Source organism: Vombatus ursinus, unplaced genomic scaffold (assembly GCF_900497805.2).
Source record: "Vombatus ursinus unplaced genomic scaffold, bare-nosed wombat genome assembly UNPS02011916.1, whole genome shotgun sequence".
In the NCBI taxonomy this organism is placed as follows: domain Eukaryota; kingdom Metazoa; phylum Chordata; class Mammalia; order Diprotodontia; family Vombatidae; genus Vombatus; species Vombatus ursinus.
Genome location: NW_020951694.1, coordinates 2,371,839 through 2,389,766, shown reverse-complemented (window position 1 = coordinate 2,389,766; position 17,928 = coordinate 2,371,839). Strand labels below are relative to the sequence as shown.

Sequence of the window (17,928 nt, the reverse complement as noted above, 5' to 3'; positions counted from 1 at the left end):
AATGGTTCTCTCCAGTTACCAATGATCTAACTGCTAAATCCAACAGCCTCATCTCTGTTCACCTCTCTGTAGCGTTTTACACCATTAATCACCTTCTCCTCCTAAATAGTCTCTCTTTGGGTTTTCATGACACTGTTCTTCTCTTGGCTCTCCTATCTAACAATTCCTTCTCAGTCTCTTTTGCTGGGTCATCACTGTTATTATGTCCCCAACTGTGCTTATACCCCTGAGGTGCTTGTGCTCACTTTCTCTCTCTCATTGCTTTTTAGACGTTTTGAATTGGTTGTCCCATAGGTATCTCAAACTCTAAATGTCCAAAACAATTCATCATCTTTCCACCAAACCTACCCCTTTAAGAAACTTCATTTTTGTTGAGGAAACTACTATCTTTCCAGTCACCTGAGTTTGCTTCCTCAGAGACATCCTCAATTACCCACTGACCTTCATGCCGCACATCCAATCTATTGCCAGGTCTCGTCAATTCTCCCTCCAGAATATCACTCTACTCAGTCACTGCCCTAGTTGACATAGACTATTTATTTTTCAAAATCTTTCTCCAATGTATGTTTCCTGTCTTTTTAGATATTACTCCTTCGGATTTATTCTAAAACTGGTTTTCCTGTTCCTCAACTATAATGCTCCATCTCGCATCTTAGTGCCTTTGCCTAAGCTGCCATCCATGCCTCTTAAAATCCCTAGTTTGCTATAAAGTTCAACTCAAGCTCTAATTTTTATGAGGCCTTTCCTGAGCCCCCTAGTTACTAATGCTTTACCCCACAAATTACCTTGGATTTATTGATTCATTCGTTGTGATATATATAGATCTATATCCCACATAAGATCTAAGACTTCTTATCCCAGCTCTCACAGATGAGTCTCAGGACTGGAGCTCGGGACATACACATCTAGAGATACATACAAAGTACATATATGTGTGTATATGTGTGTACACACATATGATTTCTCCCAATAGAATCTAAGCTTGTATCCCTAGCACCTAACACAGTGCCTGAGATATAGTAGGTATTTAATAAATGTTTGTTAAATTCCATGATAGCCCTTAAAATTTTGAAGACATTTATCGATCTATAGGTCTTCTCTTGTTCCAGCTAAACATTCCCATATCATTCATCCAATTCTTATATGGCATGATTTTCAGTCCCCTCATTATCCTGGCCATCCCATTCTTCTCCACCCCCCCCAATACTTTTTTGTCAAAAGTCTTTCCCAAAATGTTGTGTCCAGGACTGAACATGAACCCCAGATGTGGGGTAACAAGGGCCAAATACTACAGAAATACCACCTTCCTAGCCCTGTACACTGCCTCTCAATACAGGCATGTAACACATTAGTTTTGGGCTTTTGTTCTTAGCTGCCACATCAGACTCTTGACTCCTATTGAACTTACAAGACCCTAAAACCTCTAGATGTTTGAAGATAGTTAATTTTGTGATTATACCCACTCACCTTGGAAGAAACTGGTGGGCAATAAAAGTTATCACACAACCTCTCTTCTGTAATTTTTAATGGTTTTCCAGTAATATTTGGTACAGGAGGAGATGATACAGAAATAAATGTCTTATGACATGTTTACCATTCATTACCTTTGCCCTTAAGGAAAGATTCCATTATGTATGTTGGCAGATGGGCCTCCATCTGTTCCTGGGCAAAGTCTCTAGAGTTCATAGAACCACTACAATAGCATCATTCATTACTAAGGATTCAAGTGTGTTACAGGGTGGACAAATCTTGTCCTCAAAACACAACTACATGTGGTGAAAGCTGAAGTTACAGGCTGTGAGGTGTGTATTAGTTCTATCCCATACCAATTACATTGTATATATGTGTGGTGCTCCCACATTGAAGATTTTTTCAAAGAAATTCCACAGTTTAACAAAATATTAAATATAATCATTTCTCCTTTAAATATGCACTGAAAGAGGGGGAGGATTGCAGTATTCTTAAATGCAATCCTTATGTCATAAGCAGAGCTATAGAGTTTCCCATGAATACATATCTAAAATGACATTTGTTTATATTTTATTTATAAAAACTTTATTCCCAAACATTTTCAGGAATAGATTTGATCAATAGCCAACAGTGAGAGATACAGCTGCATTCTGAGATGGCCAACTTGAAGTCTTTGGTCTAGTTGGTGTGCTTTATTTTCTTTTTAATATGAGTGAGAGATGAGAGGAAAATACCCAAAGGGTGTGTAAAGGTGTCTCTGAAGATAAAGAGTTTGAGGGCAACATCTCACCTCATCAGCGCTAGTGAAAAACATTCCGCCCTTCAAGGGCTCCTAGCTTCAACTTTATCTTGGTTAGTGGCAAGTGTTACATGAGGATGTAGTTTCAGGCAGTAAATTATGACTTGGAGGTTAAAAGGAGCAAAAGAATGGTTCCTTTTTTTGGAAGAAGAATCCTTAAGCCTAGAGGGGTCCCAAATGCAAACCAGATTAAGGTTTGTGAGGCACCCTTTGTGAGGCAGCTACCTACCTGACACTCAAAGCCTCAGTGAAGATTCTTTTCTGCCCCAGCCCTCTTCCTTTTGCATAACCCAGAAATACTGGCCATGTTATTCTGCAGTTATTGGTCTCTGGATCTCTCAGCAGCATCTAATTAGTAGACTCTCAGCTTCTCCCCAGAGTTCCCCTCCTCCTCACAGCCTTCCAGCTTCTCTCTCTAGAAATGTTTAATAACTAAGCAATTAGTTCACTAAAGCCTTGCTATACAACAGAGAGCCAGCTCCATTCTCAAAAGCAAATAGTGGCAGGTTTAGAAGAAAAAAAACACAAGCAGGACAGGATTAGGGGAAGAGAATGAAAGACTAGGATGGTTCCTAACAGTTTTCAAAAGGTTAAATATAATAGGGCTAAGCTGGCCTAACGTCACCTGTAGATACTCCCTGCCTGCTTTCACTATAACTACATGGAAACTTTAAGAGGAGAGCTGGCGCTGTGTAATGCCAGTTTCTGATTGGCTGCAGAGCCAGAACTGATGACTCGGGAGTTGCTGAGCTGAAACAGAGGGTGCACTCACAAGGGGTGACTCACCTATCTCTCCCTCCTTGGCAGTTTCCAGTGAGGGGGGCCTGCTTTGAGCTGCCAGGGTTCAAAGGCTATCTGGACAAATTTCCACATTTGGTCGCTAAGCACATGGTATTTCTGTTTTTTTGGCTTATTCTTTTTTCCTGATCTCATGTGAAGGAATATTCTGAGACAGGAGAGCCTAGACAACCTGGTGAATCTGAGATACAAAGGTCCCATCAGAGGTTCCACAAGCAAATAGTAACAGAGATCTTTGGAGCCAGAAACGATAGCGATAGGAGTCAAGAATTGACAGAGTAGCAAATCTGAAAAGGATGTGTCCATGAAGCAACACTGGGCATTAAAATGTCTTTAGAAATTATAGGGCGGCAATCTGAGCAGCCTGGCCCAGGAGCAACTGAGCCCAGTGAGAAGCCAGCACAGCAGCTGGGTCACAGCTGGTGGTGTCCCTCTGACATCTGGGCAGAAGTTGGGGGAAAAGTATTAGCTGCAACAGAGTAACCCAAGCCAACCCAACAACACCCTTACTTTTAGCGGGTCCCCTGTCAGACAAAGGTAGGAATTTCATGAGGAGTCTATGAAGGATTTCCAGGACTAGGAGTCAGGAGGTGCCTCTTGGCCACACACAATTCTTGACATACGTGCCTTACATTTGAGCCCATTCTTCCAAGGACATGGATGCAAGGAGAGAGTATATCCCCAACTGGAGGTGAATGTTTTAAACTAACTGTTCTTTGTGAATCCTCAGTAAATCCTGTTTCCTCATTGTTGTTTGGGAACACACCAGTACTAGAAACCCCAGCGGCTCAGTTACCCCTAGAATCTTCAAAGTACTATCTGCCAAGCCTCTGGGGACCCAACCCTTTAAGTGTGACTGAAGGTTAGGGAAGCAATGCCACAGTGGTGCTGTGAGAACATGCCTGATGTCTTCATAAAGGCTTTAAGCCAACCCACCCAAACAGGGCTATGTGAGGAAGAAGTCAGCACGGCTCCTCCATCGCTTGTGGAAGAGTCAGGAGACTGGGTGGGGTGATTTCCCCACTAAGTTAATAGTATGTATTGAGAGTGGGCAAGTTATTTCCTCTCTATGGGCTTTATGTAAAATTAAGGGGTCAGAACACCCAGTCCACAATAAAGGGTCAAAATATACGAATTTTCAGAAGAAATGAAATGTTAATAATCACTTGGAAAAATGTTCAACCTCACTGATTAAAGAGATCAAAACTACTTCTCATCCATCAAACTGGTAAAAATGTATTAAAATAAACTAGATTACTAAGAAATTTGGGGACAGCAATCTAGCAGTAAAGATGACAAAAATAATAATTACTTTTGACCTAATAATGCCATTGTTGACAACATACCAAGAGAATTCATTTTTTTTTCATTTTAATAACTGTTCAAAGATTTTTAGAGTTGCATTATTTGTAATTTTTTAAAAAGCTGGAAGTACCTAAACATCTGGCAATAAGGAAACATGGCATAATGACCAAATAATGCAATGCAACTGAAATCAACAAGAATGAGGAATCCTGGAAATATAAAGGGAAAGTCAATGGGGGCTTTGGAGTCAAAGGACCTGGGTTTTAGCTCTGCTGTGACCTTGAGAAAGTCAAAATTCTTTAGTTCTAAACTTTTTCATCTGTAAATTGAGGTTGGATAAGAATATAGGAGCAGAGAGATCCTAGTCATCTAGTACAACTCCCTCACTTTACAAATGAGAAAACAGACCCAGGGAAGTTAAATGCTCAAGGTGAGCCACATAGGTACTATGTCCCCTGACTCCAGATTCAACATGTTTTTCCCATTGCACCATGGATATGTAAAGGCTTTTCTAACTCTACATCTACAATCCTAGACTGCTAGAATCTCGAATAATGCAAAGTGGGAGAAAAAAACAAAACCGTATCTACCATGACGACAGGAGAAAAGTAAATAGGAATTGATAAAGTAAGAATAATAAGGAGTGACTGAAAAGTTATATTTTATGCTGAAATTCATTAAACACAAGTAGTTGTAAAACAAACTAAACTGGTTGTATTAATTTTAATATTAAATTTATAATACACTATTAGGGTAAGAGTGGCATGTTTCACAGAGGTTGGAATGGTTTCCCTTCATGGAGGGGAGGAGGCCACCCTCAGGTCAGCCTGGGACTGTGATGTCAAACACAAAATAAAAATGGATTCCTACGGGCTGCATATTGACTTAGAAAACTGAAAATTAACATGATAGTTTATTGCATTTTTATTTATTTTGTTAAACATTTCCTAATTACACTTTAAACTCACTCGGGCTATTCTGGAGAGTTTTGCCAACTAGATGCAGCCCAAAGGCCCTGAGTTCGACACCTCTGGTCTGGAAGATTAGGGTCTGAATCACTGGCATTGCCTTCTGGTCACCTGAAGCATTAAGAGCTCAACCAATAGGGAGCTCATTAGCTGGAGTTTTGTTGGAATTCCCACTAGTGTGTCATATATTGTTCTGAGAGCTTGCTGTTTAAATCTCTAATATAGCCACCCAAGTTCCTCAGTGGTGAAAGCCCACCCACCTTCTGACTCTAGAGGAAGTTACCCAAAGGGGCTTTAACAGGGTACTCCCCACCCCCTCTTAAGCTTAAAGATCTCTTCCCAAAGAAGCCCATTCCCAATTCTCATCCTCACTCTTCTTCCTATTCTCTTTCCTTAGAGCCCCAATCTCAGTGAGATTCAACACATTCTTAAGCAAAACCACCTCTGGGTCAGAGCCTGTAAACAGTCCCTGCCTTCATCCGCCCTGCCCTGTGCTGTTACCAAGTCCATAAACTGCCCCTCTGCCTTCAAGGCACCATTCTTAAATAAACGAAAACACATCCGTATCTGTCTCTACTGAATGTGCAAAGATTTTAATTTCAAATATTTTCATTTTCCTTATCCTGGCAATCTAGCCTTTGTAAAAACCTCAGCAAGAACTACTTGGAATACTCTTCCTCTTGTCAACCCTTAAGCACCCATTCATCAGGCAAATCCTACAGTGTCAGTGGGGGTCCCATTTCTTCCTTTGAAAGAGTTCCCCATTGGCAGCCTCAAGGTACCAAAGGTACCAAATTCCTCTAACTGGTCATCCAATTACCTAAGGGTCTCTTCTGCATTAGCCCTTTATTTCAACCACAAGGTCATCTTATTCAGTCTTAACATCAAATGTTTTGGTTCAGGCTTAGAATTGGAAGGCACTGAAACACTCATGAACCATAAAATGAAATAATAAATTTACTTATAAGAGTTTTTTAAAGACATAATTAATAATGAAAACACTGATTCCCCCCCCCCCCCACCTCAGCATTCACCATGGCAGCAGGGCTGAGTTAGAAGGATATTTAGAAAGACAAGTGGGAATTCAGCTAAAATCTTTAGCACATCAGCTACTTATGAGCCTGCCTTTTTATGCCTCAGGCAACAAAGCAGCAGTGTATTTAAACCCTGATCTTCACCAACCAAATCCTGGGGGTAGCCTCCTTGCATGATGATCCAGTGCGTATTGCCTCTGATATTACCCAACAAATTAGCAAAAAAAATTAAAGTGAGACAAATTGTTGAGAAACAAGCTGCTGGTGAAATTAAAGCACTAATCAATGTCAGCTACTGTTATTCTTTTCTATAAAGCAGAGCAAATAATTTCTGCCAGGGTTGTTGTGAATAAATAGGTAAGGCAAAACCCTTATGTTACCAAAGAATTGGAAAGTAGATACCTATCAATGGAGAATGACTAAACAAAAGGTGGCACATGCATATGATAGAATATTACTCTACTGTAAGATATAATGAACATAAAGAATTTAGAAAATCATGGGAAGACATGAACTTATTCAGAGTGAAATAAGTAGAATTAAGAAAGCAATAGATATAGTGGCTATAACAATATGAATGAAAAGAAGGAAAAACTAAGTTATATCCAAAGGCAAATTTAACTACTGAACATTTCCAAGTAGATGTCCAGTAGACATCTCAAATTAATGTATCTGAAACACAACTCATTTCTCTGAATTGTCACCCTATCCCTCTTCCTAACTCCTCCTCATTAAACTTCAAGTCACCCTGGTCCACAGCCCTGGAGTCTTCAACTCTACCTCATCCCACCCACCCACCCACAGTCAATCAGTTGCCAAATCTGACTAGGTCACTCCCCTGCTCAAAAAATTCCAGTGCCTCTAGGATAAAATACAAATTCTTTGGACATTTGATCTGGTTTGTCTGTTTTCCTAGATTCAATAAATACCCTATATTCCCCTCTAGACACTTAAATGGTCCAGCCATATTGGCTTGCCATTCTTCACACACAACATTCCACCATCTATACGCCTTACACAAGCCATCCCTTGTGTCTGGAATGCATTCCCTTCTCTCTTCCACTTTGTAGAATTCCTAATTTCCTTCAAAGTTCAGTCCAACTGTCATCTCTTTTTTTAAAAAGTTATTATTTTCAGTTACAAATCCTCTCCCTTTCTCCACCCCTCCCCAATCCACGAAGCAGACAAGAACTACAATGCCTATTACACACATGAAGTCATGCAAAACATTAGCCATGTAGTGCTATCTCTTACCAGGGCCTTCCTGGTCTCCCCAGTTCCTAGTGCTTCCTCCACAAAATTACTTATATTTACTTTATGTCAAACTTACGTGTGTACATATTGCTATGGTTCATAAAAATTAAGCTAATTGTGGATAGGGACTGTTTTGTTTTTGTCATACATCTCCACTATTCTTTAGGTGTTAATAAATGCTTGCTGACTTGACTGAACTTACCCCACTAAACCTTTTCCTCCTGATTTAAACTGCCCCTCCCCAATCACTCCACTCCATAACCTCCAAAGTCATCTTTCCAAATCCTGTCAATGATACAACTTTACAAACATATCCCTCCTTACCCTTTCCATAGCAGCCACTCCAGCTCAGGACCTCACTACTTCTCACGTGTATTATTATACGAGCCTGTGTCTCTCAATGTCCATTCCTGCCCTTCCCATCCATCCTTCATAACACTGCCAGAGTAACTTTCTAAGTTGGTCATGTCAAAAAACCTTAATGTATCCCAAATTGCCCCTTAAATGAAGTATAATTTTCTCAGTCTAGAATTTAGCCCTAATAATGTGGCTCCAACCTCATCTTCTTCCAGTTCACTAGAGCCAAATCCTGAATGTTCCCCACCCCTAAATGAATTCCATTCTTTCCAGTGTTTTACAACTGCCCTCTCTGAAATACCTGACACAAATACTCATCTCTAGAGGCTCATCTTTCAAGATCTAACTCAGATGCCTGCCCTTTTCTACAATCCTCCCATCCCCCCACAGAAGGGATCACTCTCATAGCACTGATTTCATAGGCACTCATCATACTCTAATCTGTACTACATTTAACTGTGTACAAGTCTATATCTATTACAAGATGAAAGCAAGAGCTATCATTATTTACCTCTGCCTTCCAGCAGCACAGGTCTTACTTTAATAAAGACCAACACAACGCCATCCTTTTAACAGTAATTTTTTTTTAAATGCAAACGTCCCTGTCCCTCTGCTCATCTTTGTTTCCTATCTTTACTTCCAGCTTGCATCATCTAGAAGAGATTGTTCACTGAAGCCTCAGCTGACCACTAGATCTCTGCCCTTATAAATATGAATCTCATCAATTAGTCAGCAGTACCTTCCCCTTCTACAAGGAAGATTTGTAAAAATGGCAACTGACAGGGTCAAGTTCCTGGAAAGCATCCCTAACAGTGTCAATAGGCAGGTGTTTATATAGAAGAAAATGCTAGGGAGATGTTGTGATAAAATTACAGGCTGCCAAGGCAAAATATGGTAAACTTACACTCATTATTAATTTAACTTCAGCTAAGAATGACTTCTTTTAGTTTACCCCCTTACAAGGCAGTGTGTTTTTGGGCCACAAATACCAGATTCACACATAGATTTAAAACTTCTGAACCTTAAAAGTCACCTAGCCCTTCCCCCTATTATACAGATGAGAAAAAATAGCCCTCCTTAAAGATCTGCCCATGGCTGTAAAGGTAATAAGTGGCTGAGTTGGGATTTAAACTCAAAACCTCTGACTCCCAACCCAGTGCTCATAACATCAGTTTGCTCTTACATTCCATCAGTAAGTACAACTACCTGGATAAACAATTACAGGCGATGGAACTGAATGCTGCATTTTACAAATGAGTACATGTAGCAGAGAAATGAACAGGAGCTCATGGCTATGACAGCTAATGATGTCTTGGTGGCAGGATGAGAGGAAATGAAACCGAGTTTTTAGGTGTTTATTAAAGGTTTACTATTTATTGACTGAAGTTACCAAACTGACCCCTTAGAAAGAAAAGAGAATTATGCAGGTACTTTAAAAGGCTGACATGAGCAGAAGGGCAGAATCTAATGATATGGAGAGAAATAGCAGTGTGAAACAGGAGGGAAAGAAGAAATGACTGTCATGGGCAGAGAGGACATACCGGTGTGTGGAACAGGTTGATGTTTATCATTTCCGCTCTAGGAAAACGAAAGGGGCCTTAGCTATAAAAAAAGTTAATGAACACAACTAACACTATAAAAGGCTACTGGGAATCACAGAATATCAAAAGTGGAAGTAACCTCACAATAAATTTTAGAACTGGAAGGACCCTTAGAAATTGGGTAGTCTGACCTCTCCATTTTATAGAGGAAGAACCTGAGGCTGTGATTTGCCCAAAGTCACACAATTAATTTAGAACCCAGGTCATCTGACTCCAAACAGGTTGCTTCCACTGTACCATGATCACCAAGCCTAATAATAATTCACATGTATATGTTAATGTTTACAAACCAATTTCTTCACAAAACTCTAAGAACTTATTTGTTCATGATAGCACCTAGTAAGTCTCTAAAATAGGATCCAACCCCTAAAAATTGTAAGTTGGCAGATATTCCTCCACTGGCTAGGTTGCAACTTTAAATGAATAGGATTACATCCATGAAAATAGGCAGGCCTCATTTTTCACTGATGCCTTTGCATACCACCTTCCCTTGCTGCTGTAGAGGAAGATACCTATGCAAATGATGTCAGGATTCAGTCTTGTGGAGAACTTGTTTAAAACCCAGACTCCAGAAGAATGCAGTATGTCTAAAAGCAGAGACTACTTGCATAATATTTTATTATTTTTTTTACAAATGTGAAATATTACTTGATATTGCTTATTTAGCATTTTAGTTTCTGCTTGCTCTTAATGCTGAGTTCATCTGTTGTAACAAAAGTAGTATTCAAAGCCTGTCGAATGAGAGCTGTGAGCGTCCAGTCTGCAGGTTTCTGAAGCTGTTCTTGTCACTGCTATCAAATACCTGGAACCTTCTCTCACCTGGTGTTAATCAGCAAGCCTGAGAGATGAGGTGAAAATTCTGAGTTGAAATTTAAGAAGCCTAGTTTGAAATGACCTCAAATTATGGAGTGACAAAAGTAACACCTCACTTCATGAAAAATGATGGTGGGATCCACCCTATCTACCCCCATAAACTAACCCTAACAAGCACATGGTAGGAATCTGCTCATGAGGCTTCATGGTTATCCTCCACCTGCTTCCGATCTTGAGGTTAAGGATCACTCATTTCATCAGCATAGGTGGGGAAAAAGAGAAAAAGGGAACAAGGAATATGCCCTTCAAAGCAAAATCGGGGCCTTTTCCTTCTGCGATACCTGCCCTAACTTAACACCCTTAGGGAAGCCCCCTGCATGGTAAAAATCAATTCCTCTTTCTGATTTATGGGGTCATGGATTTGAACTTCTTGAGTCATTAGTATTCTCCAATTTTTGTTTTCTCTCATACAGGCAATAAATCAACTTCAATCTTCTTTTTCTGTAAAATTCACTGTTTCCACAAAAAAGGATCTTTATTTTGATGAGAAGTGTTTTGTTATTTTTTAAACCACATGATGATCTTATACAGCTGCCCAGTAGGACACCATCCTAAGTCATTAAACATGCCAAATGGATTCTGAATAAATAATGCTACAAAGCCCAAGTTATGCACAAATATCTCAGGCAAGTATGTTTACAAATCTATATACAAAAAAAATGTAAACAGTAAATGCAGCATGTGAATAATCAAAGGATGCACAGGAAAAACACGTAAAGTCCTACCCTTCTGAGGGGCAGTCTTCTCTTTGCCCCTTGGAGATGAGCCACTCAACTCCTCCCAATTCAACTGGTTAGGCCCACTGAGAATAAAACAAAAGTGCTCTGAAGATAGTGTTTTTAACTGAAGGATCCGGAAAGCTGGTGAGGGGGTGGTCAACCCCACCAAGTCTGAGGCACAGAGAGAAGGAGACACACCTCACAGTTGCAAAGTCCTCCAGAACATGGCCCCTAGGACTTTCTGGGGACCCCTTTCATTGCTGTCTATGAGCCAGGACTAAATGCTGCTCTTGGTGATAGGAGCCTAGAGAAATGCTAACTGCTCAAAAGGCTTCAGAAGGTACAGGAAAAACGTGCCCTGTGTCCGTGACTACCATGAATATAGGACAGAAGTGAGGCCCCAAAATACAAAAGCCTTTTTGCTATAAAAGACTCTTTTTGGGGGGCAGGAGGAGAGATGCTGTGGGGTGGGGGTGGGGATGGAGAAGCTGTGGTGAAGGACACACATCAATATGAGGTTTTGGAGAACTCCAAGATTTGCACTGGTCCTACACTCAAATGATTCCTACTGGAACAGCAAGGAAGGGCTGCTGGGCTGAGGGGGTGAGCAGGAACTTCTGTATCCAGAGAAACCAAGTAATACACGTATCAGCTTGTGACCCACAAAAGTGCAATCATGTGAAACCAATGGGCACTATGGTGAGAAGAAAAAATAACCAGGGTTAACATTGAGCAGAGTCCTGCAGGGCAGTGGGCATGGTGTTTGCCATGGCATGCAGCTGGCATGCCATCTGCTGGCTACGGGAAGGCAGGTGGATAGAAGGGCATGAGTTGGGCCTTGCAGGTGTGCGCACAGACAGGTGAGGTGTAGGTATATCCTTGTTCATCAGTGGAGGGCCGAGTCCTCCACCTGGACACTGGGTGCTCACACGCTCAAAGGCAGCATACCTGGAGCAGATGATGGTCTGGAGGAGCCCAGACCAGTTGGAGGAACTTGGTCAAGGCCATTTACTGTCCTGGAAAGTGACAGAAGAGAGAGAAACAAAGACATAGCACCTTTTACAAATCATTGTACAAACATGAAATTCCCTTTTCATCCCCAAACCTGCCACCCCTGTCGAGCAATGGTTCCCTAACCGTACAAAGGACTAGCTTTGTTTTGTTTAAGGACTATGTATCCCATTCTAGACACTGGAGATTAGAATAAACAAAGAGAACTTGGATAACTTAGTTACTGGCCCTGGTGCACACCCTCTCGGTTAAGAGTGCACGACAACTGCAGCACAATTACCTGCAGCTCTTTCGCAGCCATGCCTCCAATACAAAGATGAAGGGACAATTCCAGAACCTGGCAGAATCAAGTTAGGGACCAAACTGCAAGCACCAGAAATGTCCCAGACCATGGGGATTACTTCAATGTTGTAACACAATAAACAGCTCTATCATAGAAGGACCTTCTTCCCCTCTCTAGGAAACCCCCACCCACCCAGGAGCCAACTGACAGTGTCAGTTCAAACTCCCAGGGCTCGCTCTCTCTCCCTCTCTCTCTCTCTTCCTCCCTTCCTCCCTTCATCCCTTAGTGAACAAGGGGCCAAGGCACAAAGAGAAACAGCAAACTCCAGGGTTTGAGAAAGAGGAATTCCATGCTCCTTTACAAGCAGAGATTGTACAAGTCCCAGAAATTTAACTAAAGTCAATGTGTAGTTTAAGAAGAAAAACAATACATATGGAATAACCTATTCTGCTCAAAATGAACATTTAGCATTTTAGAGAGATAGTGGTCTGGAAATTTATTTTAAAACACAGATAGGAAAGGATCAGTGTGGCTCTTTTCTAGCATAGAGAAAGAAATTTTCAAAATGATTTTTTTCCAGGTTTTCCATCTCTCACCCCAAGTCCACAATTACTCCTTTTCTGCTACCTTCCTTCCCAACCCCCAAAGCAGGCAGGCCTGGGGCACGTTTCAGAAACTGCCAACATCAAGGCAGGAAGATGATGGGTGAATCCAGGGCTAACTTTGTCTGATGCTCAGAAGGACTCACTCTCCCACCCCCATGGGTCTAAGGGCCTCCCCTGAGAAGTAGAAAATTCTCTATGTTAAGGTATTAGGAGTGAATAAGATCCCAAAAAGTTCAGAGGGAGCATTTCAGTATCATAAGCCAAACACTCTAGGAAGCAAAATATACAGTTAACAGCATGTTTAAGAAAGAAAGGATAACTTCAAAGGTGAATTAAGAGGTCAGTGACTTCACTGAGTAAACCAAGGCAATGAACATACAGTGGGAATAATCTTATCAGGATCCAGTCCTGAGAGCTACTAGATTATAAAACTATATCCAGAGTAACTTCAGCAAAGAGAAATGCTTCATGCAGAGAAATGCAGAACATGCAGCTCAGTATGACAATAAGCATACAGAGGCAATTAATCAAATGGACTACCATTAAGAGGCAGGGTCATGAATTGTTTTTGTTACAAGAAAGGCATCAATGAGGAGGGACGGGGTAGATATTAAGACATCTAGAATTAAAAACAAAACAAAAACCTCAAATTCAGTACAAATTCAGCTTAAATACTAAAAACAGTCATTTACTGACTATAAGCAAAGCAAAAAAGGGGCATATTGCCACCAGTAGTATGAAATGAAGATAAAGGCCCAAATACAGATGCTGCTTCAAAGAGTTCAATGTTCAACTAACGAATGCCAAATACCAGTTGCAGGTAGGCCCACCCTACTAGGGGGACTTGCTTATTTTTATTCATTGTGCATTGGCTTAAATGACACAGACAACCTGGGGAGGCCTGTTTGAAAGCCAGTAAGTAAAAGTCAGAAAGATTATGGAAGAAGGTGAGTAAGATAGTAAAGATCCTCAACATGAAGGGTCAAGCTAAAGATGTCTAAAGACCTCAGTCAACAAGCATTTAAATGCTTACTAAGTGCCAGGTATTATGCTAAGTGCTAAGTACACAAAGAATCGCTTAAAAACACAGTCTGGGCTGTATATGGGTTCACATACTAATAGAGGAGACAAAATGCAAACAACTGAACATACGTGAGACATAAGTAGAAATATACAAAGTGTATCTCACAGGAAAGGGAATCAACCTCTGGCAGAAGATGGGATCTGAGCTGAGGCTCAAAGGAAGCTATAAGGGGAAGCCAGGAAGCACAGGTGAGAAGGGAAAGCAGTCCAAGCATGAGACTCAACCAGCGGAAAGGCACACAGATAGAAGTTGGAATGCTGTGCTCAAGAAGAGTAAGGAGGTCAGTGTTACATGATTATGGAGATGTAATAAGTAGAATGGGAAGGTAGGAAGGAGCCAGGTTATGTAAGAGAATTATTAAAATCCAGAGTAATTTATATTTGCTCCCTGAGAGGAGCCACTGGAATTTACTGATATTTGGGGGCGAGGGGGAAATGGTCAGGCCTGCACTTCAAAAAGTTCCACTCACTTTGGCAGCTGAATGGAAGATATAGTGGATTAGGGAGAGAGAAGGCAGGAAGCCAAAAAGGAACCTATTGCAAATGTCCAGTGTGAGGTGATGAAAGTCTGCACCAGGGTGTTGGCTTTGTGGGTGGAGAGGAGACATGGGTGAGATTCTGTGAAAGCTGAAATGACAAGACTGGATATATGAGGTGAGTATTACTGAGGAGTCAAGGCTGACACTGAGGTTGTGGGCCTAGATAGCTAGGTGGTGGTATCCTTGACTGTAATAATAGCAAAGTTCAGAAAAGAGGAGGCTTTGGGAGGAAAAAAATGATTTCTGTTTTGATCATGTTGAGTTTGTGAAAAAGGACATCCAGTTCAAGATGTCTAACAGACATTTGGTGAAGCAATACTGAAGAAATACAGCTCTCAGAAGAGAGCTGGATAAATTTACCTGCAAATCATCTGATCAGAATTGAACCCCATAGGATAAGATCATCAAATGAGATAATAAAGAGTAGGGTTTTTTAGCTAAGGTCTCAGAGGGCCATGAACTTGGATAAGGAAAAAAATTACCATCTTTATCTTTGCTAACATTTAGCTGAAATACAGCATTTTTAGAGGCAGCTCAGTGGCACAGTGAATAGAGCACTGGCCCTGGAGCCAGGAGGACCTGAGTTCAAATCCAGTCTCAGACACATAACACTTACTAGCTGTGTAACTCTGGGCAAGTCACTTAACCCCAATTGCCTCACATAAAAAAAATATATATATATATATATATATATATATATGTATGTATATATATATATATGTGTATATATATGGCATTTCTTTCAATTGTTTAAAAACATTATTCTGAGAAATTCATAGTCTTCACCAGACCAACGGGGTTAACACTAAAAGGTTCAGAATCACTGGTATAGAGGGAAAAGAGAAGGACAGACTCTTAGAGACATCCAATAAAAGAGACTGAGAAGGATCAGTCAGACAGATAGCAGGACCAGAGAGGGTAGTTTCATGAAAACCTAGAGAGTAGAGAAGATCAGAAGAGGGTGACTAATATTGTCAATGGTTGCAGAGATTAAAAAGGCAATTAGGATCAAGAGGTAATTAGATTTAGCAATTATGAGGCATGATAAATTCAAGTATTTAAATGGTCCTAAGAGGGTCTGAATTTGTTCTGTTTGGCCCAAGAGAAAAGTCCATGGAGTAATGGTTGAAACAATGGGGAAAGTGCTAGATATGGAGTTGGAGGGCCTGTGTTCAAATCTTAGCCCAGTGTGATAATGGACAACTCAATTCCCTTTTCAGGACCTTAGCTTCCTCATCAGCAAAATGCAGGGGCTGGACTACAAGACCCCTAAGGTTCCTTCTAGTTCTAAATCTATCATGCTATGATACTATAAATAATAAAAAGAGATTTCAGCATAACATAAGGAAAACTAACAACTAGAGATCTCTAAAAATGGAAAGAACTGCTTTGGGAAAATAGATTCCCCCACATTAGAGGGAGAAATCCCTTCTTCAAGCAAAGGTTAGATGACTAAGTGCTGTAGAGTGGTATCTTGTTCAGGTTCATATTGGACTAGATGACCTCAGAAAACCCTTCCAACTCTGAGATTTTCACTTCATGGCAGGCCATGAGATAAGTTACTTATCCAGTTTTGTGCAGCCTCTTCTGAGCGCCAGGATTTCAATAAATTTCCTTTCTACCTTCTCTACTTCCCTGTGTGAGCACAAAGGCATAAGAAACAAGATCTCAAAGAATCAAAAGATTTCTAATCCTACCCATACTTCATGGTTCACTTCAAGTCCCAGCTATTCTATGAAGCATTCACAGACTACCGGAGTCCATACTCATAATTCTTACTGTATCCCCAATGTGAGAAACAATAAGGTCTGTAAGGCTGTCTTGTGCAAAATCCTAGATTTGGGTTAAAACCTCAGATTTTGATGCCCTTTGGCAGATTCAGTATCTCTCAAAACACGTCTTCATGACCAGGTGTTTTAGTGCTCAACAGATTTTTGCTGCTGAAAATACTTTCATACGGGGAGACAAATAACTATCTCAATGACACGTATTAATGGACCCCTTTTCTTGCCCAAAAGTCACCTCAATTCCTTTTCTATACAGTGAATGAAGACAGCACTCAACTCGGAATAAAAAAGACCAGGGATTGAGTCTCAGCTCTACCTCCTACTAGTCATGTCAATTTCATCTCTCAGAGTCTCAGGCTTTTGAATCTGTAAAATGGAGAAAAATACTTTATAGAGATAAAGGAGATAACTCTTTACCTCAGAAACTGTTATGAGGATCAGATGACATAACATATGCCCTATTTCTCTAACTGAATGGCAAATGAAAAGGCAGATATCAAAGATGATGGGGGGAGGGAACTGAGGGGAAGTAGATGAAAGAGAGACAGAGAGACACACACACACACACATACACACACACACATACATACATATCATACATACATAAATACATACATACTTTGCCCCTGGGAAAAATAATACTTGGGACTTCCAGTTTCCATAAGAGAAGAGGAATTAAATCCAGACCTCACAGAAAGTCCAGTTACCAAGATACTAAAAAATAAATGCCCACTCTGAGTAACAAGGACAGCAATTTTTAAAACTGCTTGCTGGCAAAAGGGGACTCTTTCCAGAAGAAAATAATACTGTGTAGGCTCTAAGATGAACTTAGTCAAAGGCTTCTAGGAGGCCTCTAAACCGTAAGTGCTACTGAGGTAGTCATAGAAGCATCAAAGCTAAAAGGAACTTTAAAGATCATCTAGCTCAAATTAATTTTACAGGAAAAAGACACACACACAAATTGAGGCACTGAGGGGAAGTGATTAACCTAAGGTCAAACAAGTAGTAAGTAGAAGAGCCAAGACTACAACTCAGGCCTCCCACACCTTCCCAAAGCTGAAAAATATTTTAGTCACACTACTATTCAACAACCATAGTAGCACTCCTAGCAGAGATCAGGAATTCAAATAAGAGATCACTAAAATCTAGATTGAGCTGTGAGGATGGACATGGGTAAGGTGAAATCAAATGATAAAAGGAGAGAAAATCAGCATGAGTACAGCCTCAGAGGTGTCTGTCATGCTCTACCAACTGAAAAATAGCTGATAGTAATAGCTGATACTGGTATAAGGCTTTAAGAGTGGAAAAGCACTTTATACATATTATGCTATTTCAGCCTCGTAATCAACCAATGACGAGGTACTTCAGGTATTATCGCCATTTGACAAATAAAGAAACTGAGAGTCAGAGAGGTGAGTTTCCATTGTTGAGCTGGTAATGAT

At 40.5% G+C, this 17,928-nt stretch overlaps 1 protein-coding gene across 5 annotated transcripts in view; it reads right to left on the bottom strand.

Moving 5' to 3' along the window:
• Nucleotides 1-10,187: 10,187 nt before the first annotated feature.
• The window catches only part of NDEL1 (nudE neurodevelopment protein 1 like 1), an 88,389-nt gene continuing 80,648 nt past the window's right edge, over nucleotides 10,188-17,928 (bottom strand). For 3 of the 5 annotated variants that reach the window (XM_027857078.1, XM_027857075.1, XM_027857074.1), the window contains one exon: nucleotides 10,188-12,194. In XM_027857078.1, coding sequence (XP_027712879.1) covers nucleotides 12,104-12,194 — 91 coding nt within the window. In that variant the 3' untranslated portion in view covers nucleotides 10,188-12,103. The remainder of the gene's footprint in view (nucleotides 12,195-17,928) is intronic. The other 2 variants (XR_003568663.1, XM_027857077.1) reach the window with 2 other exon arrangements.